This window comes from Haliaeetus leucocephalus, unplaced genomic scaffold (genome assembly GCF_000737465.1).
Source record: "Haliaeetus leucocephalus isolate CR32 unplaced genomic scaffold, Haliaeetus_leucocephalus-4.0 Scaffold206, whole genome shotgun sequence".
In the NCBI taxonomy this organism is placed as follows: domain Eukaryota; kingdom Metazoa; phylum Chordata; class Aves; order Accipitriformes; family Accipitridae; genus Haliaeetus; species Haliaeetus leucocephalus.
In genome coordinates this window covers 4,628,623-4,652,917 of record NW_010972642.1, presented here as the reverse complement: position 1 = coordinate 4,652,917, position 24,295 = coordinate 4,628,623, and the positions used below count along the sequence as shown (strand labels likewise).

At 42.6% G+C, this 24,295-nt stretch overlaps 1 protein-coding gene across 1 annotated transcript in view; it reads left to right on the top strand.

The window, feature by feature from the left end:
* The window catches only part of BPGM (2,3-bisphosphoglycerate mutase), a 38,594-nt gene extending 21,724 nt beyond the window's left edge, over nt 1–16,870 (top strand). Inside the window, exons 2-4 of the mRNA XM_010566132.1 lie at nt 585–677; nt 3,114–3,769; nt 13,727–16,870. Of these exons, the coding sequence (XP_010564434.1) occupies nt 3,169–3,769; nt 13,727–13,905 (780 nt within the window). The 5' untranslated portion in view covers nt 585–677; nt 3,114–3,168 and the 3' untranslated portion in view covers nt 13,906–16,870. The remainder of the gene's footprint in view (nt 1–584; nt 678–3,113; nt 3,770–13,726) is intronic.
* The last annotated feature ends 7,425 nt before the right edge of the window (nt 16,871–24,295 follow it).

Below are 24,295 nucleotides of genomic sequence, written 5' to 3'. Positions count from 1 at the left end.
TCCCCTGAGGGGAAGGACGGTGGTGTGGGGGCCCGGGGCAGGCGGTGGCTTGCCGAGGGGGCAGTAGCTGTGAGGCACCTCGTGTGTGTGTGGAGCAGGTGAGCTTGTGCTGCTTGGAGGGAGGCGTCCTGGAAATGACCGCCTCTGGCAGTTGCACCTTAAAAGTGTGCTTGGCTAAAAGCTCTGCCGATGATGATGTTATCCTGAGCACCTTGCTCTGTTCTGCTCTGATGAGCTGGGGCTCTGTGTTTCTGTTCTGTGCTGAGTCCAGGTCTGCTGTCTGTATCCTCCCAGAGGTTTTGGTAGATTTCTGTGCACTAAAGCTATGGTAATTGCAGTCTAAACAAATCTTGGGGAGCAAATGATATCCCGGGGCACCTGGGAGACAAGAAACTTTCCCTTGTTGGTAACGGAGGAACTGCGCATTTACATCTTTTTGGGAGAAGGAAATTGGTAGCTTTCCCAGCCCATCCAAGGGGTGTGTGCTCTATTTTCTTACAGCTCTGAGAGCAAATGATGGTTGGCGTAACCATTTGCACTTGCGGTTTCTGTGTGAGCACTTGCTGTTTATTCTTTTCCTGCAGGTAACTAGCCAAGAGTGTGTGGTGGCCTCTGCATAAAGCAGCTCTTGAGTCTGTGCTGGGATTTGTGTAGGTTGTTCCTGTGCCATAGGAAAGGTGGGTAGGATTATTTCCATGTGTTGCTCTAAGGCTTTTTAGCTTAAATGATTCCATAAGCACACTGATATTTAAGCAACCCTGTGACTGCTAGTCCTTTCTAAATTTGTTTGGTGATTCTGCCTAATCTTTTATATAACTGAACTGGAGTTTATGGTCCCCAGATGATCCTAGGTCTTCAGGTTTTTTGTTATATTAATTGAGTTTTTTATTGTTTTGGCCAAAAGTACCCAAATAAGAACTTGTGGAAACAGGTGCATCTCCTCTATTGTTGGGTCTTGTTTTTTTTGGTATCAAGTCTTAATTTGATTCTTTAAATTATGCAATTTCTCCTTGTGGATAATACAGTCAATTAATCTGAACAATGAGGTATCTGCAGAGATAAGAGTTTTTTTATGGGGCATGTTTTGTGTGGTAGTTTGTGCTGTGCACACACTGTAATTTTTAATCGTATCTGTGGGATGTTGGAGAAAGTTCACCCTGCTGTTAAAAGGAAATGCTATCTGATATTCCTTTTTGTTATAAACATGGGATCTTAAAGGGTATAGTTTAGTATTGTACCTGATGTGACATGACACCTGAATCCTAACCATAGCTGATTTCTTTCCTTAATGTGCAACTGATGATTGTGAGTGGAAAAAGTGGAACATGTGAGGGATTTTGTCTCAGGTGCTCCTTGTCATACACAAAAGTCAGGCCTCCTTTACATGACATCACAGAAGGCTTTCCCTTGTATTTGCCAACTGTCTATTGTGTGTCAGACCATATCTCCTGATATTCTTTAAAAATCTGTCAGTCCTCAAAGGCTTCTTAATCCTGAGCTGTACCAGTAGCCAGAAGTTAGAGCTGGGGAGGTATTGTGTAGTGTCCTTGTGTGATGTAGACTGTATTCTGTGGGAGTAAAGGAGAACTAAGCTGCTGTTGCAGTCAAGATCAAATTACTGAGGCTGTTAATGAATTCAACCTTTCTATCCACTTTTTGAAAGGCTGGTAAAAATGCATGCTGATACTGTGCTGGGTGTCTCCCAAAACCCAGAGTGCATGGGCCTAACCCACGCTACTGAACTAATTCAGGGTCACAGTGGGCCTGAATTTGAGATTCCTGGAGTGTGACTGAAGCAGCTCCAACTGATTTGAGATGATGGGAGCTCTCATAAGCATGTCTCTTACAGAAATCTAGTCCAAAGTTGGGTGTGCAGAAATCAGACCTCAGTCTCCCACTGTCTGTGGTTTTGAGAGCACTTAATGTTCATTTGAGTATACAGCAGTCTTCCCAGTGCAGGGAGTTGTGTTTTTATATTTTTTGCCCCTTCTTTGTCCATTGCTATCTTGTCTGTGACATCTCAAGTCAGAGTGATCAGGTGGGGCTTTCAGAGTTGCTGTGTTAGACCTTTCAGGCATCATGCAATCTGATAAAAGATATTTGACCACATTGCAAAAGCTTGGGTGAGTGGTCAAAATCCATCTCTCATTGAAGACAATCTGGAAGTGGTGTTGCTTCGTCAACAGGAGCAGAGAAAGGTGCAGTTTGACCTTACGAGTGTGTAGCTGTCTGTCATTTAATGAGGACAGCAAATATGCCATTTGTGCCCACTGTAAAAGTAGAAACATTAATTCTGGTGCCTGAGAATCTGGTGTTGTAATTCATAGGCACAAGACAAAAACAAATATATACTTGAAAGTCAGGACGGGGATGGAATAATCTGAGATCAGTTCTTGATTCAGTCAAATGAGAACTTGCTAGTTGTGCATTGCATCCTGGAGTAGCTGTGTTGTTGCACTTGAGTGTGTAGGAATGGAGGAGTTGGCCTGGGGAAGAAATCAAGCAGAGACTGGCATAATTAGCAGGACAGGATGGGGATGGGAAGAAACAAGTTATGCAGAGCACGATTATGGTGACATTTCCTTTGAGGAAAGCTAATAAGGTTCTGTGTATTGCCAGTTCCAATTCTGTGGGCCTCCTCTCCAGTTGCTGTGGCCGAGGATCACACCTACTGTCTGTGCCTGAATTCCCTTGGAGCCTGTGTGGGTCTGGGCAGCTCTTATGAGCTTGGGCTCCACGTCTTGCCTCTAAGCAGCTCACTAGTGAAAGTGAGATCTGCTTTGCTAGTTGAGAGACTCTGATGTTGAGTGAGGCTCTGTTTAAGCACTTGAGGGATATCTGTAGGCAGGAACAGCTTGTACAAATCTGCTACTAATCAGTTGGTTAAGTTGGCTAGTTGAATCAAGCTGGGTGGAGGATGGTGCTTTTCCTGCCACATGAGGGTGGGAAGGAATTCAAAGCCAGGAGACCTCAAGGGTAAAAACACACTCAGCAGACGCTTGTGTCTTTGGTTGTTTTGATTCTGATAGTTGTCTACTCTTTGCTGCCATATTACTACTTGTAATGCATTATCTATGGGATGTTTGATATATCTGTCTCATGTCTCTGTCCAGATGCATCATTATTAGATGTCAGACCAGTTGTCATCTGTGCTAAGCTGCAACCAAAATGGCTAAGTACAGGCTTGTTCTCTTAAGACATGGGGAAGGAGCCTGGAACAAGGAGAATCGCTTCTGCAGTTGGGTGGACCAGAAGCTGAGCAGTGATGGGATAAAGGAAGCTCAGAACTGTGGCAAACACCTCAAAGCGCTGGGCTTTGAGTTTGACCTTGTCTTCACCTCTGTGCTCAGCCGCTCCATCCAGACTGCATGGCTTGTCCTGGAAGAGATGGGCCAAGAGTGGGTCCCCATTCAGAGTTCCTGGCGACTGAATGAACGTCACTATGGTGCACTGATTGGTCTCAACAGAGCAGAAATGGCTCTGAATCATGGGGAGGAGCAAGTGAAAATATGGAGGAGAAGCTATGATGTTACCCCACCTCCCATAACTGAATCTCATCCTTATTATGAAGAGATATACAATGATCGCCGGTATAAATGCTGTGACGTCTCTCAGGATAATCTCCCAAAGGCCGAAAGTCTAAAAGATGTGCTTGAAAGACTCCTTCCCTATTGGAATGAAAAGATAGTGCCAGAACTGAAAAGTGGCAAAATGATCCTTATCTCTGCTCATGGTAACAGCAGCAGAGCATTGCTGAAGCATGTGGAAGGTAAGGGTCTTTCTTTTAGCCTTCCCCTCTTCTCCTTACTCAACTGCCTAGAGCTTTATATCTTGTTCTGTAGTGTATGTTACTTACCGGGGCAATGTTACACTTAATGTCTGTGGTCTTGAAGGAGAAAGTAAAAAGTTGGCCTATTAGAACAGGAATCAAACTGGGGGATGTGGAAGGGGGAGAGAATTATTAGTTGGATTAATGTAGTTAAGAAAAGAGCTAGATGCTTTCACCTTGTTTCTTGCTGCTCATTTTAAACTACTGTATTCAAACTAACTTTGTGGTTGGTCTAGGTAGACAAAAACTCTTCAGGCTTTAACTATTTTTGGATTTATTCAGCTGCTTTTTCAGAAGGGTTGACATTATAATCTGTTCATTAAACAAGTGTTGCCATAACACAGCAGAATAAAGTGCTTGTCTTGGGTTGTGGAAGACATTCTTGACTGTTACTGTGGTGGGTCACTTTTGAGGCTTCAGTCCTGATAATTATTTACTTAAAAAAGCTGCTGTGACAGGGAGTTCTGTGGAGAGTAGGTACTTGCTAAAGCTTATGCAAATACTGTATTTCCCAATATAGAAAATGCCAACCAATAAACAGTTAAGTTGGTAGCTTAGCATAAGGTTGGTTATTTACTTGGGACTTGAAAAGGATGTGATTTATCTTTTAAGTAATTGCTAGATTTCCCCCCACCCCGCCTCTTTTTAATGACACTGCTTCTAGTTTAGGTCATCCTAAACTGGAAGAGGGACTATATTAACTTCTTTGTCTGTTGGTAAAGTAGAATTTAGTAATTATACATAAATGTATGAATGCAGCCTACTAGAGTTGTAGTTAAAGTATGCACAGACTGGATTGTGTCCACTCAATTTTTTTAGTTATAAAACCTTCTGGTGTGTGCCTCTACAGCTCTGACTCTGCTGAGCACTTTCTGCATTCAGGCATGCTAGAACAGTCAGGACAGCTGATGTTTTAGCAGGAGACAGAAGCCCAGGGAATAAGCATGTACAGCTGGCTTCTGGAACTATAGAGGCTGTGAATTCTGGGGTACAGATCACTGCTTGGATGAAGGAGGAAGGCTGGTTCAGCCAGTTCCACTGATGTGGTAAAGGTGGCTGTCCACGCTATGTAAAATAACTGATAGGAACTGAACCAGTTTCATGAAACCATGCTGGCCAAAGCCTTTGGGGGTGAAATGCTGCAAGCTGACCACAGCTTCAGCAGAAGCCCTGGGCCACCTGTGTAGGCATGCACCAAGGCTAGAGCTAACAGCATCAGTGACTGCTAAAGGTTACTTTAAAGTTAGTATGGCTGGATTCCTTGTTGCACTGAGATCAGAGAGAACAGTGTAAATTAGAGCAGCTGCAAACCTTTGTTTGGGACAATCTGTTAGGTATAACTCTTCAAGGGCTGCCCACACTCAATCAAAGTAGAATAGAACTGCCTCTTGTCTGTCCTACACTATGTTGTTCCTCCCAGCACGTGCTTGCGTAGAGAAATGTGAGGAATCCTTGGCAGAGGATCTAGTTCTGTTGACTGAGGACTGTCCATCAGCTACCCCAGTTCCCACACAGGAGCAATTGCCAGATACATTCTGGCTCTTTTGCCCTTTATGTGGTGGAGATTTGGATTGCTGCAGAGCTGGCCTGAAGGGTAACATGAACAGAGCTTTAAGACCCTTGCTATTGCAACCTGCTTTTTTTTTTTCAGAGCTCCAGCCTATATCTAGCTGGATCCAAGAGGTTCCTTGTCTGTATTGCTGTCTCTCCCTTTCTGTCCTGAAAGGTTGTGAGTTGTGAGCTGATTCAGCAGTGCTTAAAGTTTGTCAGTCTACTGTATTTATAGCACCCACTGTGAGGTGGGCTTTGTTTTTGTGGACTTTTTTTTTTACAAGCTTAGTGTGTCCTGCACCTGAGTGGAAGTTTCTAGGCCCCTCTATCTTAGCTGGAGCCATGTTTTTTGGCATTTAGAAAATCAGGCTCCAAATGCCTCAAGCAGCAATCCTACATGACTGTGTAGATGACTTAGTCATAGCGATAACTTAATCGTGGAAGATGTAGCTTGGAAACTTTAAATGGCAGTAGATATGAATGTTTTCAGTTTGATCTGATGAAACAATTCTAATTGTTTCAGTGTGGAATTTAATGTCTTTTCTGAAAGACTTAAGAGTATCCTTGAAGTTACTATTTCAAGGAGGTGGTTTTATTTGAAACAGGCCAGCAGTTCACTGAATCTGAATATTTTTCTTGTTACAAGTGACCTGTGAAGAGCTTGAAATGTGGATCTGCTTTCTACTTGCACACAAAAATCATCAGAGCAGAAGAACGTCAGGCTAACAAGGCTTTGATTGTGGGTTTGGATTTTGTTCTTGTTTTCTAACTGCTCAGAGTGGACCTCATTAAGGTATCGGAAATGCCTGTAGGATCTGTCATGTATTGCATGTGAGGACTTAAAAAGTGAAACCCCAGCAGTCTTTCTGAAAACAGTGTTTAACACAAACTGGACCATACTCTTGTGTGCATGTGGAGATGAGAAACACCAGTTTCTCTGAGAGCTTCCTTTTCTGTCCCAGTGGGCTGAGTGACATTTCTCCCAGCGGGTGCTGCTGAATATCTTGGTGCTGTGAGCTGTTGGTGTCTGGGGGGATGCTGGACTGTGTTCCTTCTCCTAGGTAATCCCTATGAATTTTACAAATGCCACTAAGTGTGGCTGTTTTGTGCAATCCTGTCAAAGATACAATGTTGGCATCAATTTTTGAAGTCTTTGTAACTGAGCTTGTCCAGTCCTTTTAGAGCACTTATTCTTTGCATCATCTTCAGGTGATGTATGTGATGATGCTAGGAATCATTGGCACAACTAAAAATTGGCAGAGCAAGAGGACAGTTTTCATTACATGTTGTTAGGGTTGGAAAGGCTCTTTAACAGCAGTCTTGTGCTTGCTTGTGGAAGTGTCTTGTCATAAATGAGCAACTGTTTTGTTGTGTGACACCTATTGGTATGGACCATGACCTGTAACTCAGGTCTTTAAACGGGCCATATTTTTTCTTTCATGGTATACCCTCTCTGATGCATTGAAAAAGCAATGGCAACAAGATGTTAATGAGGAAGGTATCTAAAGTAACAATATCAGACTTGTTGGATAGGTTTTACTTTGGATGCTGAAACATCTTATTGATTATGAAAGCATCAGTTGCTAACATCTGCTAAATAAGCATCCTAGGTGCACAGGGTCTATTTACAGGTGATTTTGTCAATTCTTTGAAGGAGGAATAGTTTGCTCTTTTATCTAATAACTGATAGTTCAGATTGAGACCTTCAGCAGTGTCCCATTGTGAAGACAACGTTAGTGTAGTAGTTGTGACCAGCTTGCCCTGTTTCTGTTGACGTACTAATTGGAGACCAAGTCTAATGGACTAATTTTCCAGATGACTGGCAAAAGGATTGATGGGCTGTCTCAACTGCTTTCTTCCTTCCTGACCATTTAACCCTGAGGACTGGTGTTAAGTACTCAAGACAGGGTCTTGTGGAAGGCCTGATTCTAGGATTTTCTCCCTGTTGAAAGGCAGCCATCTCTCAGATACAGTGTGGTGGTCACTGAGCCTTGTCATGCTCAGGGTGAAAAATGGAGGGGAGGAGTTAGCTGCTTTCTTGAAGAAAGATGCAGATGTTGCACCCATTGGGCTTGACTGGTTGTGGTCACAGAGCTGGGACAGAGCTCTGGAACCAGGCTTGCAGGCAGAATGTGGTGACTGGGAAGGCTTGATGCTGGTCTCACCAGTGGGTGAGCAGGGGTAGCAGAGCCCTCAGAGATTTTACTTTTTTGCATTACTGTGAGTGTGATACTTGTGCAGTTCCAGTATTTGAGTAGTTTACATGCTGGAGCTACACACTGAGTTTGGTGTGGATTGTGTGTTGAGAACTACCTAATAAGATTATTTTACTGATTTTGCTGCTTGACCTTCTTAAGGAAATACTACTTATGTGACTGTCACATCTGAGGGCAGTTACAGAAAGCAGTTTGAGATCTAACAACTCATTGCTGCTGAAATGAGGTGGTCTTGCACTCTGTCATTCATCCTGGTCTTTGCTCTGTCCTTCTGCCGCTTATTTCTTGTGAGCTTGTTGGGCCTTTGTGCAAGTTAACTTTGCCTGTAAACTGGCAAGAAACAGCAAGGAGTGGGTAGTTTTCTGTCATGTTGGTGGTTTGAATTGGTACAGGGAAGGGGGTGGCAAGTGCCTGATGATAGTGCAAAAGGGCTGGAACAGCCTGACCAGGACTTGCAGCTGGGGCAAAGGTTTCAGACATGAGTTGTTAGTGACTGGTTTTCACGAACTTAGGCTTGAGGGATTATCAATAGTGCTTCAGCCAGAGATGGAAACCTTTTGTCAGAGCTCTGTCCAAGGGCAGTATGTATGCTGGTAGGTTCCAGAGTTGCATGCTCAGAGAACTCAATTTGTCACAGTGTTGCCTTGAGTTCCTGGTGGTGGTAGTGCAGCCTGGGTCTCTACTCAAGACTTCTGGGACTTTCTCACCTGATGCCATAGCTGACAGCTAGTGCTGGTAGTAGCAAGTCTCATGCCTCTTTCAGCCTATTTAATCTTGGGACTGCCTGAGGAGTTTAAGGCAGGCTGGACTTCTCTAATAAATGGGAATATGATAAATTCATGGTTTGCTTTCTGACACTGTCTCATATTGGGATGGCCTCAGTAATGACCACAGTCAAAGTCAGACTGTGATCAGGAACTGTTCATGTAATGCCATTTTGTTGGGTCTGGCTGAGATGGAGTTAATTTTCCCCATAGCAGCCCTCATAGTGTGTGCTTTGTAGTAGTAGCTAGAAAGGTGTTGATAACACCAGTGGTTTGGCTGCTGCTGAGCAGTGCTCACACATCAAGGCTGTTTCTCCCACATCCTCCCCCAGTAGGCTGGGGGTAGGCAAGATTTTGGGAAGGGACATAGCCAGGACAGCTGACTCCAGCTGACCAAAAGGATATTCTGTATGATATGACATCTGCTCAGCAATAAAAGCTAAGGTGGGGCGGCATTCATTATTATGATGTCTGTCTTCTGGAGCAGCTGCTGTGCATACTGAAGTCCTACTTCCTGGGAAGTGGCTGGATGTCACCTGCTGATGGGAAGTAGACAATAAATCTTCTGTTTTCCTTTGCTTCCATGTGTGGCCTTTGCCTTGTGCTTTATTGAACTACCTTTATCTTGACCTATGTGGTTTTTTCCATCTTATTTTCTCCCCCTGCTGCCCTGAGGAGGGGAATCATAGAATAGCTTGGTGGGCATGTGGTGTCCAACCAAGGTCAACCCACTACAGTTATTTTTGATATCCAATGTGGGACACCTTCCCCCTCACCTCTCCCTTTTTTCCTGGGTTCAACTTCACCCCTGATTTCTCTACCTCCTCCCCCCAAGTGGTGCAAGGGGATGAGGAATGGGGGTTGCAGTCAGTTCATTACACAATGTGTCTGCTGCTCCTTCCTCCTCGCTCTCTTCCCCTGTTCCAGTGTGGGGTTGGTCCCTCCCATGGTTGACAGTCCTCCATGAACTTCTCTAGTGTGAGTCCTTCCCATGGGCTGCACTTCTTCATGAACTGCTCCAGCATGGGACCTTTCCACAGGCTGCAGTCCTTCAGGCACAGACTGTTCCAGTGTGGGTTCCCCACAGGGTCACAAGTCCTGCCAGCAAACCTGCTCCAGTGTGAGCTCCTTTCTTTATGGGTTCACAGGTCCTGCCAGGAGCCTGCTCCAGCATGGGCTCTTCATGGGGTCACAGCCTCCTTCAGGTGCAGCCACCTGCTCTGGCATGGGGTCCTCCACGGCCTGCAGGTGGAGATCTGCTCCACCGTGGACCTCCCTGGGCTGCAGGGGGACAGCCTGCCTCACCATGGTCTTCCCCACGGGCTGCAGGGGAATCTCTGCTCTGGCACTTGGAGTACCTCCTCCCCCTCCTTCACTGACCTTGGTGTCTGCAGGGTTGTTGCTCTCATTCTGACTCCTCTCATGGCTGCTGTGCAGCAGTTTGGGTTCCCCTCCTTAAATGCATTATCCCAGAGGCGCTACCACTGCTGCTGATGGGCTCAGCCTTGGCCAGTGGCAGGTCCGTCTCGGAGCCGGCTGGCATTGGCTCTGTCGGACACAGGGGAAGCTTCCAGCAGCTTCTCACAGAAGCCACCCCTGTAGCCACCTGCTGCCAAAACCTTGCCATGCAAACCGAATACAGACATAGAAAATCTTGGCAGACGTAAAGGTGAAACAGATGTGGGTAATAGGCTGCAGCCATGGTTGTAGCTCACCCATCTTATTCATTCTGTCCTTCAAATCTGCACAGTGAGCTAACATTCTGTAAAGATTAATAGCCAGATTTTAACACTGTGCCCATTTCCTTCCTCTACCCTACTGAAGCTAGGTCCTCTGCCAGCCTGCAGGGAGGGGAGAATCTGGCCCTGAATATTTAACTTATTAGGCTAAAGCTTCAGTATTTTCATTAAGCTTGTGGGAAGGATGCTATGACCTGATCTGGATCTCAATTACAAAGCACCAGTTCTAGAACAAGCCCATTGTGGCTGAATTTATGCATATGATCTTGTGTGTTTTGTTGGATGAATCATCTGGCCTCAAGTGTAGTTGACATGCAGGGAAGGGAGGGGTGTAGCTATTCTCAATAGCTGTTGTGTTTTTTGTGTTGCTCTGACCATAAGAGTAGAAGGAAGGAACTTGGTAACAGGTGAGAGGGAGGGAGAAGCTGAGCAAGCCCTTGTAGAAGTTGGCTGTAGGTGCTCAAAATCAAGCCCAAGGGGGTTTGCCTCTGTAGGACTTTCCAGAGTGCAAGTATTTCAAAGCACTTCATGGGCTACCAAGTAAAGGTGAATTCTTAAGCTTGCACAGAGATATTACTGGTCTCTGCGTGTTTGATCACCCAGTTCACTTAAATGGAGCATAAGCGAGCTGGGAAAGAATTCCAAATGTGATTTGGAAAGATTTTTTTTTTGGTAATAAGTTCTGCACCAAATTCTTAAAATGTTCATGTACCTGCTTCCTGCTATACAGCTGCTATTAAGGAACAATGTTTAACAGGTGCTCATGAGAGAGAACATAGGAGATGTCCACTTGAGGAATGTAGCTGTGCAGTCAGCATTTTATCTGGGGTGAAGAAGACATTCCAAGTACTTCAGTAATGTCTGTGGGTTCTTGTGGCTGTAAGTAGCTAGGACCTTAGTTTTAAAGCTTAGGGAAAGACTGCTTCCAGCAACACAGTACCCTTCAGTAGTGCTGAGACCCAGGCTTTAGTATTATACTGGAGGGAAGAGTGTGGCTTCTTCAATGATCTTATTTCCCATTGCACCTTGTAGTCAGCAGTTGAGTCCTTGCCCTGAATTCACCCTTCTTCCCTGTGAAATAGGATGGGGTTGTGACAGGCCAGCTCAGATGAAGTGCAAGAAAAGGTCACTTGGCTATAGTTACAGCACATGAAGTAACTGGATAGCAGTTAGCTTGTGCTTGTAATGGCTGGAGTATAAGATGTGGTCTCTTTACTGTCCTCCTAGCCTGGTGGGTGGGGAGTTTTCTGTGTGCATTTTGCCTGCAACTGAAGTGCCTGTGTGACAAGCCTGATCAGCATCTTGCTTCCTGAAGAAGAGAAATACTATACAAATACAGTAACAGTATTGAAATAAAGCAACAGGATACTATTGTTTCTTTAGGATTTTTGTCTGACTTCAACTTGCAATTCCAGCATTCTGGCTGTGAGGCAATACTTCCATATGAGGAAAAAATCCTGAGGAAAAAGCCAACATGCTTGCTGCAGCTTGTTTATCCTGGTCTGCACTGTTTTGCTTTGTAAATCAACACTAGTTGACATTTGTGTGGTCACCTTGTGTTCTGTAAAAACAGTAAAATGCACTTCTGAATCCATGTATCTACAGCTAGTTTTGTTTAGTCCGTCTTTAGAGGAAACCTTTAAATATCCTGGCTGCTGACCACATTGTGTGGTTTGCCTAAATTCTCCTGCACGACTTCATCTGCTTTGTGTATATCTGAATGGTTTAGTCTGGGAGACTGAATTTGAGAGGTGGGCAGAACACTTCTAGGGCCAGATTCTCTGTGGATACATGGTGATGTGTATGTTGTTAAAATCTAGCATGTTTAAGAATCCTTGAAATAAGAGCTCAGGCAGCTTGGCTACTTGTTTTGCAAACCAAAGTCCTTGAGAATTGTGCTTGTGCCTAGTAAATGGACTCAGTACTTTTCCCATTGATTTTGGTGCTGTTTTAAAACTTTAGATGCTCCTTGAGTGCTTTTCTGTGTAGGTCTGTGATTCTGCTGCCTACAACAGGTGATTTATTCCTTGTATACAGGGATTGCTTAAACTGGCAGAGTGTAACTTTTTTTTTTAATGGACTGATGGCACAATGTGTAACAAGGTGTAAGCTTCTTGCAAGGGTTTGTTTCTTGTGCTCCATGCCCTTCTGAAACTTTGGGCTAATCTACAGTTGAACTAAGTACTTAGCCTAATCAAAACAAGAATAGGTCACTGCAAAGGTAATCCTTGTTTGTGTAGCTTCTGGGCAGGGGCATAAAATGATTCTCACCTCATGATTAGTTCTGTTTTTTCTGACCTGTTGTTGTCCCACTGTTACTGAGTGGCTTGACTTTGTGGGTTTTCCTGTTAATATCTTGGCTCTGCTTTTCTACTTAATGTGAAAATCTCTGGTAAATTTGCACCCATATGTTATGTGAACCATCTGTTTTGTCAGCTGCTCAAGAGGATGTTTTCTTGATGCACCTTGGTCTAGTTTATATGGTGTCATCGTTTTAGAAGCTTGATTGTGTGCATTTTCTAAGCATTAATTACTTAAAGTTTTCCTGCTTTACAACATCAGGCTGCTGCTGTGACCTCAGTGCTTCTTTTTAGAAGAAAAAGAGAAAAGGGGAGAAAAAAGAAATACATTCCCAATGACACAAGCTCTCTTTTGCCTGAAATTTTTGAGGAATAATGTCTTTGCAGTCATTGCTTCTTAATGCAACTATTTAGATCTTGTGTGGAAACTTTACTAGGAGGTTTGGTCTCAAAATTCACTTGGATGCTTTGGACGCTTGTGTGTGTGTGATGTAAAAATAACCAGTGATTTCATTGAGATTAGGGCCCAGAATATTTCTTTTAAGCACAGCTAATTAAAATAAATTTTCTCCCCATGTTATTTTAGTGAAGGGAACAAATACAGGAAGATGCTCCGAGTTGCATAAGTTGACTTTTCCTCCCTTTTTTCTTCACCTCTCCCTCATTTGAAAGTGGAAATTAATATCCTGTATCTAGTAATTCTGAGAACAGTACCGTAGGCTGGATGCTATAAACTTGCTTTTCAGAAATCAGATGTGGGCAAACAGTGATCTTTACGCTGGAAGAATTAAATACTAATTTTTAAGATGGCTTGTGTGAGAAGCTTTGCATAGAGAATTTAGGAGAAAAATTAACCTTGGTATCCTGCCTTTTTAAAGAGGCTGTTTGTATTCATTGCTCAGCAGAAGTTGTTTCATCTTGGAGCAGCACATGTGGACTCTAATCCTCTTTTGTGATGCATAAGTTGGGAAGATATGGAGGAGAATGTATTGTCCTTAATGTCCTGTATTAAAGGAAAGGTATAGTCTCCAGGGCAATCTCTTCCTGTTTATTTTACATGTGTAGATTGAAAAATGAAGAAACTGTTTTCGTCTTGATGGGAATTCCCTCCTTTAGCTGTTCCTAAAGTACTAACTGAGCTGTGGTCTAGCTGGGAATTGACCCTTGGGTAGCTGGTTGTGTTGGTGGAGGCTGGAACATGTCATTGACTGTTTTAAGACTAGATAATCTCAGAAATAAGGGTGAGCTAGGCAGACAATTAGGAAGCTGTTCATTAGATGCAACTGTTTTTTTTGTTTGTTTTTTGTTTTTTTTTTTTCTTTGGCAGGCATATCTGACAAGGACATCATGAATGTTACTCTCCCCACTGGTGTGCCCATACTTCTTGAACTTGATGAGAATCTGCACCCTCTGGGCCCTCACCGATTTCTGGGTGATCAAGAAGCTATCCAAGCTGCCATCAAAAAAGTGGAAGATCAAGGGAAAGTAAAATCTGCTGAGAAGTAAAATCCCACTAACAGCTGTTTTCAAAGTGTGGTAATAAGTGATGATTGATGTATGACCGCTAGGCTGCACTGTGTGAAAGTCTCAATTTCAAGCACTAAATAATTGGAAGGGACAGTTGTTGTCTCAGGTAGGTAGATTAACCCTCTGCCTTTCAAAAACTGGAATTTAAATCTCAGCATGAGGTTACAGATACTGAAAAAAGAAATCAAGAGATTGTTCAGGTAATGGAAACTCGCAGGGCAGTCTGCCCCAGATCTAGAATTGAGGGTGGCCCAGTACAGAATAAAGGGAATAAAGGTGTCTACCAATAATCAGTCCTGATCTGTTAAGGGGAAAAGCACCAGCTTGCAGAACTAATTAAGTCCAGGTTGTTATAGGCACTAGAACTTCCTCATTGATAAAATGGCACCAGGTAACAGCGTTGTATCATTATTCTGTGTCAATGGCCATGACAGTTTGTTCTGGATGGAGTTCCTTCAGTCTTTCAGAAAACTTTCAGCTCTACAACTCTTTGCCTTTGTTATTTTGAGACTTCCAAGGCCAGTTTGTGGTCCAGAGGAGAATTTTGTAGAGATGTTCAGACTATTATAGTTACTGTAGTTGTCTTTTGTTACACTATATTCTAATTTTTAAGGAATCTAGAAGGAATCCCCTTTCCTCCACCATCTTTGCGAAGCCTAGCATGACTGCATTTTTCTGGCTTGCAATAATAGGATTTAACTCAGACTTTAGTCCACAAACTAAGCACAAAGGTTTCCTGCTCAATGTTTAAATTATCACTTTGCTCTTAGCGAGTGACCTGAACAGCTTTGAAACACTTAAACATGTACTAGAGGTTTGATCATCTCTTAGCCAAGTTGTTAGAATAATTCCTGCTTACCTCAATAAAACTGGATATAGGAAAATCCCCCTCTATGCTTTTCTGAGTTGCAAAGATTTCTTGATAAATGTGTTCCACGGCAGTATTACTGTGGCATTCTCTGTATCAATTTCTCTGGAGGGCTGGAAGAGATGCGTAAAGCATGTAAGATATGTTACTAGGTGCAGCTCATTCAGCCATCACACTGGTAGGGAAGGATATTCAGCCAGGCCTGAAAGCGTTCTCCTGTAAAACTCTCCTCACAATCACAGCTTGATTCCTGCTGAGTGTGGCCTTGCTGTTGTGTTCAGCACTAAAATTGAACAGTTCATACTGTGGTTGAGTGTAGTGTAGCATGTATGGCAGTTTGTTCTCTTTATGTACACAAGCATCAGGATAGTTCCACTTTTGAAGATGTGCTCTAATCTTACTTGCCAATGTGGAACTTACTTAAATTTAGATTTGACCCAGTGTCTCAGCAGTTGAGCATCTGGATTCTGACCTCAGTTACCAACATGAGCGGCACTTGTGTATTACTGTTTGAGCTGAATGTGTTCTCAGTGTGGCCCAGCTACAAATCTCAAGAGAAGTTGATGAGAATTTCCTTGGTATGATGATAGTATAAACTTTTAAAATCCTAGAGTAGCTGCATCCTTGCAGTGAGCAGCTCTGTAGCTCATTTTATAAAGTGTGAAAGGATGTCTTTTTCCTTTGAGGAGAGCAATGTGACAGTGTGGTGTGGCTCTGGCAGTGTCCCTGCTATATGGAGGTAGCCTTTCCAGATCTGATGCCAGCTCACACTAGTGTAGCACATACTCCATAAAAGACCTCTTGCTAGATGGTAGTTTGTCTTGCATGAATGATGCTTGGGCTTCTCTTTGGTTTTGTTTTTGTAGCCCTTGCAGTAGGAACAAAGTTAGAATGTTTCTCTTTGAAACATAAAGCTGGTAGGTTTCCTCTTGCTTTGTACAGGCAAGAATATTTCAGTGTTTTTCCTCTGAAATATTATTAGCAGCTTCCCTGCTACTCTATTTGACACTGACTTACTCCTTTCTGGGTTTTTAGTTTTCTGTGCATAGAGTAACTCTGAATCTTAGTTGATACTTTGTAAGTCAGTGTTATGGAGTTAGATTGTTGATCAGCAAATGTTCACCTGTCAATGCCCTGAGAAGGGCCACTGGCACTCAAGTGATTAGATTCTTCCCCAAACATTCAATAATGTGTGAAGTTCAGTAGCAAGTAAAAAAACTACTGTAGAGTTATTAACAAGGCAAGCAGAGCCACCTGTTGTCAGTGGGAACTGCATGCATCCAGATGTGTGGCTTACAGGCCTTGGCTAACAGTGTCAATATCCCTTTGGTATTGTGGCATTGTAACGTGGAACTTCTTCAGGACTTGAGATGCAGCTGGAGTATTCTCCTAGCAAATTCATGATCTCTTCTCAGGATGGAGTGAGGAATGGAAAGGTGGATAAGTGAATGTAGAGAGCATTAATATTTCTTCTTGCAGCTGAATGGATGAAATTGACTGAAAACAACCTTTCGGAGAGTCATGGACAGTAAGAAAAGCAGTGTGATGTTTTCAGGTGGCACTGTTTCTACAGTGCTGCTTGAGACATGAATAGTGACAATGCCCTGGGAAGTTTGACTTCATTTGCTTTGGTTGTGACTCCAAAGGATTTTATGTGTGTGTCTGGCAGCAATACCACCTTGCAAAAGTATCATATGGAACCAACTGGGGATTTCATTGTGCTCTTTAAGATTATTTTAACACCTTGTAATGCTTGATTCTGAATAACCTTCTAATTAAATTCCTGATTGATAAAACATGTATGTTGAAGAACAGAAACCAACTTCCATCAGCAGTGGCATAAGGATGCCTGATCTTCAGGCATAGCTACATTAGAGGGAGATGAGAATCTTGCTGGTGGCTCTAGAAATCAGTGGTTGGAAAACATTTTCCCCATGTTTGATTGAATATGCCTCGAAGTCCTATAAGGTAACTGGTGTTTCTACAGTTGACATTATGGATGTGGTCATTTGGTTTGTTTATGCATTTTTAACTTGTGGTTCAGTAGCAGTAATAGCTCTAGAATCCTCTTGAAAACCTTTGTAAATATGGTGGAGCTGGCAGGTTCTTTGTAACTCAATAAATTCACCTGAAGTAGAACTTAACTTGGCTTCTGTCTTTCTTCCTTCTACTCCCTTCCCCTTTGTCTCCTTTCCAGGGCTGATAGGTAAATAAAACTGTGACCTTCAGGGTCTCAGAACTCATCAAGGAGTTGTTGATCACGTATCATGCAGTCAGTTGGGTAAAAATAGTGTTAGAGCAAACACTGCCTCATGTTTACATGTAAAGAAATTGGGCTGGAGGGGAATATATACCTGTTTGAAACCATGGGGGCATTTGCATAGGAACATCAAATTAAACATTTAGTTCCAGAACAATGGAGCTAAAATCTTCACTGTTTCCCATGCTTGCTTTTCTTTTTAATAAGCATTACTTTTTGATGGTGTGTTTAAAATTGTAACTTCTGGAGACAAAGCCAACCCCTTCACTCTCCAAAGTACACTGCTGTCAAGCAGAGTTGTGACTCAAATGACACGTGCAAGGAACTGCAAGCCTGCTGAGGACTGTTTCTTTGACCTTCATGCAGAAGGCCTTGGATAGTGGGAGGCAGTATAAAGGTCCTAAAAAAGTTGAACATTCAGGTGGAAATGGGGAAGACAACTGTATGGCTTAAAACAAAAGCACACAGAAGAAACTGACTTTTTTTTTAAAGTTGGTCTTATGATCATGTGGAGAGTGGGGAATGGAGCAGATGTCTCAGCTATTTGTGTACTGATATTTAACATTTTGCAGTTAATGTGGGAGTGCTGCCAGCCAATTCAAAGTTGTATTGGTATTTTAAGGTGTATTCCCCCCCTTCCCCAGTCACCTTTTGTACTTTCCCTTGGCTAAATTCTGCCTTAGTTATGCCTCAGATTCTACCCAAGTCATGTTTACTGTTTCCCAGGCTGGGAAAAGATCATCTAAAGACTGGCTTGGTTCTGTCCCTCATCCTTTTTTTTTTTTTTTATTCTCTCTTAGGAAAGGTTAGAGTGCAAGGGAGTTTGCTATGGTCAGGTTGGTCTGCACAGCCTGAGGAGAGACTGACTCTGCCTAGTCACACTTTCAAAATTTACACTTTTTGTTTTTTTGGTTTTTTTAGGAAACTTTTTAGTCTATGGTATTGAGGGAAAGTGTCCAAGTGCTAGTTGAATACCAAACCAATCCAGCTCTGCCTCCATGAGTTTGTAGTCACTGTTTCAGAGCTGCCAGTTCTCAAAGTTCATAATAAATGGCACTTGGCGATTGCCTTGTCTGTCTTTTGTGCTGGCCATAACCCCTCCTCAGCCTTAAATTCCCATGGGCAGGAAAGAAAGCAGATACGATAATAACAGTGCTGCTCTAGAAAGCTCAGAGCTACGGTAGGAACAGACTCTAGTGATTCAAATGGAGACTGCGGAAGGGTTTGGGGAGAGATGGAACTCCCCTTGAGAGCTGTGCCAAACAGGTGTTTCTGCCTCTTCCTTGTTTTATGGTGGCCAGAGGTTCTGGGGTGGATGAATACAGAAGGGAGATTGACTTCAGCATTGCACAGAGGGCAGAATGGCTATGACAGCACTCCTCCCTCCTACTGCTTTATTAGCTTCTTAGTTAGCTCCCAGGCCTTCTTGGGGCTATTCTAGCGGAATTCAACAGCCATGTTGTGTCCCCCACTCTACAGAAGGAAGGGGGAGAGGGGGAAAGAGGCTCCTAGTTCTTGCTCTTCATATTATGCTGATGGAGCAGGGGAGGGCAGCAGATACCAGACTACAGATGTTGTTGTGCTATGAAGTCGAATTTGGTGCAATGAAGTGGCCTGAAGAAGACTTCTGATTGCTGTTTTATAAAGGAGGGAGTGCTGACGCACAGCTCGGTCAGAGATGGCAACATAGATACTGCAATTACTCTATTAGGCTCCAGAAAGCAGTTGTGACCCTAATGGGACCCTGGCATTAGAAGTGGTGTGTCTGCAAGCATATGCTTCATTAATATAGTTGTGTTTTTCCTTGGGTCCCTTCCAGCTCCCCCTCAGCATGGCATGTAAGCTTGAGCTGTTTCCCCACCTTCTGTCTGGCACTTGCATGAAAGAAAATTACTAGTACATATTAACTAGGTAAAAAACCCTATGACTTGCAGAAAAGCAGCGTGAGCCCAGTGACAGCAAATGCTTGAGTTTTGGTTGCTGTTGGCCTCAGAGGAGCCAAGCAGTAGGTAATTTCTAGCCATTAGGACAAGCAGCACAACTGAATATCATGGAGGATCTTGATGCTGTCAGAGCTGCTTAGTGGAACTATCTGCCTCTCAATTACAGACATTTTTCTTCTCTTCCTTGTTCCTGGTGCTAACCTAGCAGAAGTGCTGGAAAGGAGGAATGTGCATTTGCTATTAATCTCAATCTAAATTGGGGATGTTTTGCTGAGGAGTTAGCTACCTTGTGAATCCTGCTTTTCTGGCAGATGCTTGTCAGGCGCTCAGTAACTAGTGTACTATGATTAAAGCTGAGCTAGTTCTCTAGTTCAGATCTGTGGCCCTCCAGCTGTTCCTAAAATCTGCTGATTGTGCTTTCCAGCATCTGTACAGAAGGCAGTGGTACTTGGCTATGCTAGAAGTAAGCAAGCAGGTTTAAAGATCCATAACTATCCCTAAAGACAAAGCAATTACTCTTGGGCAAATTGCAACTGTAGATGGACTTGCAGAAATGCAAGTGGACAACAGGTGGAGCAAGTGCATTGTGGTAAGTATGTGCGGGAAAACGGGAACAATTCTACACCCCTGTGCGTGTATAGGGATAGCAAGGAGTAATCAACCTTTCCTGAAAGGCAGGACATTTTATCTCTGCCAGTGCTGCCCGATAGTTTAACAAGTGGTGTGAAGGTGATGTAGTTCTGGTGTGGAATAAGTTGCAATTATCATTTAGGTCGCTTGTACAGACTGGTGATAAGTCCTGTTTTGGCTTGCATCAGCAGCTTCACTAGACTAGATAAATTCAACAGGAGCAAGACTGGCTATTTGCAGACAGATATGTAGTCTGAAAAAAAACTCCCAAAAGCCAATGATCCTGATCAGTGATAGCACATTAATAACTGTGTGTCAGGAAAGGTCAGGGGAAAATCAATGTTGCACAAGAAAAGGACCTCAGCAATAAGCAGATGCCAAATAAATTTTAAAAAATAATAAAAATTGGAGGGTGCCTTGGGTTTCAGGGATCTGATTTCAGATATTCTTGTACTAATTTTTCCAAAGGAGTGTGTATTCTTCTCCCTCCCCTATCAGAAGTTGTGGAAATTTCAGAAGCATTTTACATGGTTTCAAATTGAGCTTTAAGGTAGGCAGTCCAGACCCCCCCCTTACGTGTATCTTGAAAAACGTTGACTGATGTGACTTATCCAAGCAGAGTGGGTCTGTAGGGGTAACTGATAGAAAAAGACTGCAGCAAAGCAAATTCCCAGTCTTGTACTGGAAGCCCCAGTATCATCGCCTTCCCTAACATGTCAGCGTGAAAAAGCTTGTTAGTGATACAGCACTCATGAGCTTTGTTTTTGCACTTGCTGTATACTTCAACATGTGCCTGTAAAGGAATGTTTTTTTAAGTACATACACACAAATTTCTATTTTATGAAATATTGTGGGAACTGATACTCAATTTTTGTTGGGCAATAACAAAGCAGAATAAACTTTCACAGGTCTAATTTTCCCAGATGAAAGCCTTAGGAGACCTACTGAATTGAAAAGTACTTTCTTTTAATACTGGAAATCTTATGTTCTGTGCTTTCTCTTCTATGTGGTTGGCTCAAGTGATTTCTATAGCCAGCAGCTAGGAATACCTTCCATGAAGCTGTAAATCCTTTAGACGGGCTGCTGATAAGAGATTTCTGAGGAAGTCTGAGAACTATTATTTCATCACCTCATCTCAGTATTGGGGATAACTGAGGTACCTATACAGTGATTATTAGTAATATAAGGTCAAATATTCATCTTCATTTTAAAACTGCTTGCCTTCTCTTATTTATAGGTAAACTTTAGTTGTTTCTCAGTGTCGCCTCACAGTTCATAATTTTAATTGTCCCTGATGCCAGACTGGGCTTGATCTGACCCTGATCCCATGCTGGTTTATATAGTAGGTGAACTACATTTTAATGTTAAGTAACATACATTGGCAATGTCAGATACAGCCAGAGACATATGCAAATAATGATTACAAACATGCATGGTTATTTTATTGCATATATAAATGGATAAATTGTTTTTTATTTTTCTTTTCTCTTAACTTTTCTAAAAGAATTGTAACTGTTTTGTTATTATCAGTCCTATGCTGTGAATGTCCTTGTTCATCTTGCAGTATTAAGTAGGTTTCATGTTAGTATATAAGTCTGAATTTCCCATTCTAAAGTACAGTATGTAAAGTAGAAAGTGAGATCACCACATCAGCACTTCTGATCTATAATCTTGGTTCATTTTGCTCAAGTTTGGAATTTGCCTGTAAAATGCTGAGAGGTTTTGGTGGTGAAGTTTGTATTTTTAGCTGAAAAAAAGTACAAATATATTTTGCATTTGAAGTTGGGCAGAGTTTCTATGTAGTAGATCTTAGAACTGAAATTTCAGGCACATCAAGTATCCTCTTAATTTTTTACCTTCCCAAAAGTATCAGAATATATGATTGTGGGGGTTTGATTTGCTAAGAAAGGTGATTGAAAAATAATTTTGAGACTTTCCTCGGGGAATTAACTAGAATATGTGATTTATCAATGCAGTTTTTCTGCAGTGCAGGAATTCTGCATTTCAATTTTTCTTAAATTATGGACTCAGTAAGCTATGGCTCTAAGTGCAACAAGTTAATTGAATTCTGCAAGCAAAGTATTAATCGTTAGGAAGATAAGCTAGGGGTTTTGTTACTTCATTCAAAGTTAGGAGTTGTGCATTCAGTTTTGCCATAGGCACCTCATCACAGGCACGTCACTTATTTTTCCCATCTGTGAAATGGGGACCTCAGAACTTCATGGCCTTATACAGCTGTGCGCTTTCATTAGGAGCTGAGATGCTCCAATGTACGACAAGAGGGCTTGTTCAGTAGGATGTGGAAGTTCCAGCACAGGGTTTGCTTCAACAGTACGGCTCTTGCTTCAGTGCCTAAATGTGAGTGAAGCTCCTTTTGAAAATCTTTGTGCGCTTTTGACAGCACTTGCCTACAAGTGTTTAATAATGTCAGTGTTAAGATTTAAAAAAACCCAACAAACCAAAAAAACCCCTGAGAACCTAACAGTTTGGGGCAGAAGTCTCCTGTCATTTCCATGACTAAATAGATGGGCCTGCCGACATCTCTCTTCTCTATGATGATTCACAAAGGTGTTGGTAAAATCAAAACTTTGTTAACATTTAGTATAATACAGGCAGTTTTAGGCATATGCATCAACTGCCAATATGAGCAGGGTTCTCCGTGATGGGAGGAGTATTGTTGCCCTTCCTTTGGCTTTCAGTTCTCCTGGCAATGTTCTCGCAGTGGTTATTGTTGATGTGGAAGAAGTCTCAGCGATTCCCTCCCACTTTTGCAAAGGACAGCCTTGCAGTTCTGTCGAGTCAGCAGTCTTACTCGAGCAGACAGTATACTAAGCAGTGGTGGTTGTATTGCAGATATTTACTAGGGCAGATTCCTCTAGCTGTGTACCATCTTTGTACTGCCTTCGCACCTCAGACTGGGCTATTACTGAAGATGCTCATGAAAAAATAAATATTGGTGGTGTATAAAGAAAATATATTGGGTCCGTATCACCCTGGGGGAAATGTAAATACAGTTATTTCTGAAAAGGAAGCTTATGACCTTCAATATCAATGTTTTAATAAATTATTAACAAGCATAACTATAACAATGTTTAAGATTTTTCTGTGTGTCCCAAGTTTTTAATTTAGTGCCACTTGAACTTGCAGTATCTCTTATGGACACGATTTTCATGTCTTCTACATAGGACAGTAAGAAACTGATGCCTGCAGTTATTCCTTTCTCTCTTCCCAACTTCAATTTAACAGGAAAAAAAAAAAAATGTGTTCAGCTAAGCTTAATACTTAATTGTCTTCAGAAATACAGATAAGTCAATTCGACTTCAAGAACCATAAGATCATAGAATTGTAGAAGGTTCGAAGGGAGCTCAAAAGATCATCTGGTCCAACCTTTCGTGGGAAAGGGAGCCTAGATGAGATTATCTTGCACCCTGTCCAATTACATCTTGAAAACCTCCAGCGATGGGGACTCCACATGACCCTGAGGATATTGTTCCAGTGATCATTCTCATTGTAAGAATTTTTTTTGTATTGAGATGAAACCTCTCCTGGTGCAACTCGCACCCATTGCCCCTTGTCCTCTCTACGTGGCTTCTTGTGAAGTTGGAGTCCACCAGGACCCCCAGGTCCCTCTCAGCAAGGCTGGTCCCTAGCCACACAGATCCCAGCCTGTACTGGGCTCTTTGGTTATGTCATCCCAGGTGCAGGACTTTGCACTTGTCTTTGTTAAACTTCATACAGTTCTTGTAGCCCACTCTTCCAGCCTGTCCAGGTCTCTCTGTAAGATGGCTGTCCCTTCTGACGTGTTCACCTCACCACCCTGTTTGGTGTCATCAGCAAACTTGGTGAAGGTGCTTTCAGTCGCATCGTCCAGACCGTTTATGAAGATGTTAAACAGCGTGGGGCTCAGTATCAATACCTGGGAGACCCTGCTTGTGACAGGCTGCCAGTCTGAGTGAAAACCATTGATCATCACCCTCCGAGTGGGGCCTGTGGGCCATTTTCCTGCCCATCTTGCAGGCCACCTGTCCCATCTGTATCTTGCCAGGTTGTCCAGAAGAAGGTTGTGGAAACAGTGTTGAATGCTTTGCTGAAGTCCAGGTAAACAATGTCCACTGCTCAAGATCTAAGTCTGGATTCCAACCTGGCTTTAACAAATATTCCAGAAAGTGCCACTGATTCTTTTAATAGATACATCAAGCTGCTTTGAAATGACAGTGTCTTATGCCTCAGACTTAGAACAAAAACAAAAAATAAAACCCAACTAATTATCCTGTAAATCCATTTTATGTATATGCTCAGTACCTCCTGTTATGGCTAGTCTTCTGCTATTGACTAATTCTAATCTGAAATTGCTGCGATTAGGCCTACAACATGCAAATTCTCCCTGTGGTGCAAATCTGCAGGAGGGCAAACTGGGTAGCAGTGGAAATTACTGTATAAGCTCCATCCCAAGTTTAAGCGGACCATTTTGCTTGTTAGCATAGTAGCAAAAGGTAAGTATCACCACTCTGTGTTTGATAGTGTGTCTGTCATTTGCTATATTCAATAGATCAGCAGTAGAGTGAAGTTGTTAGGGTTTTCTACATGAGGAGATACCCCCAAAGTAGTTAATCTCCTATCTTCTTCTAGTTCCTTATCTAGCTTCTCTGCCCTTCCCTTCTGCCACCT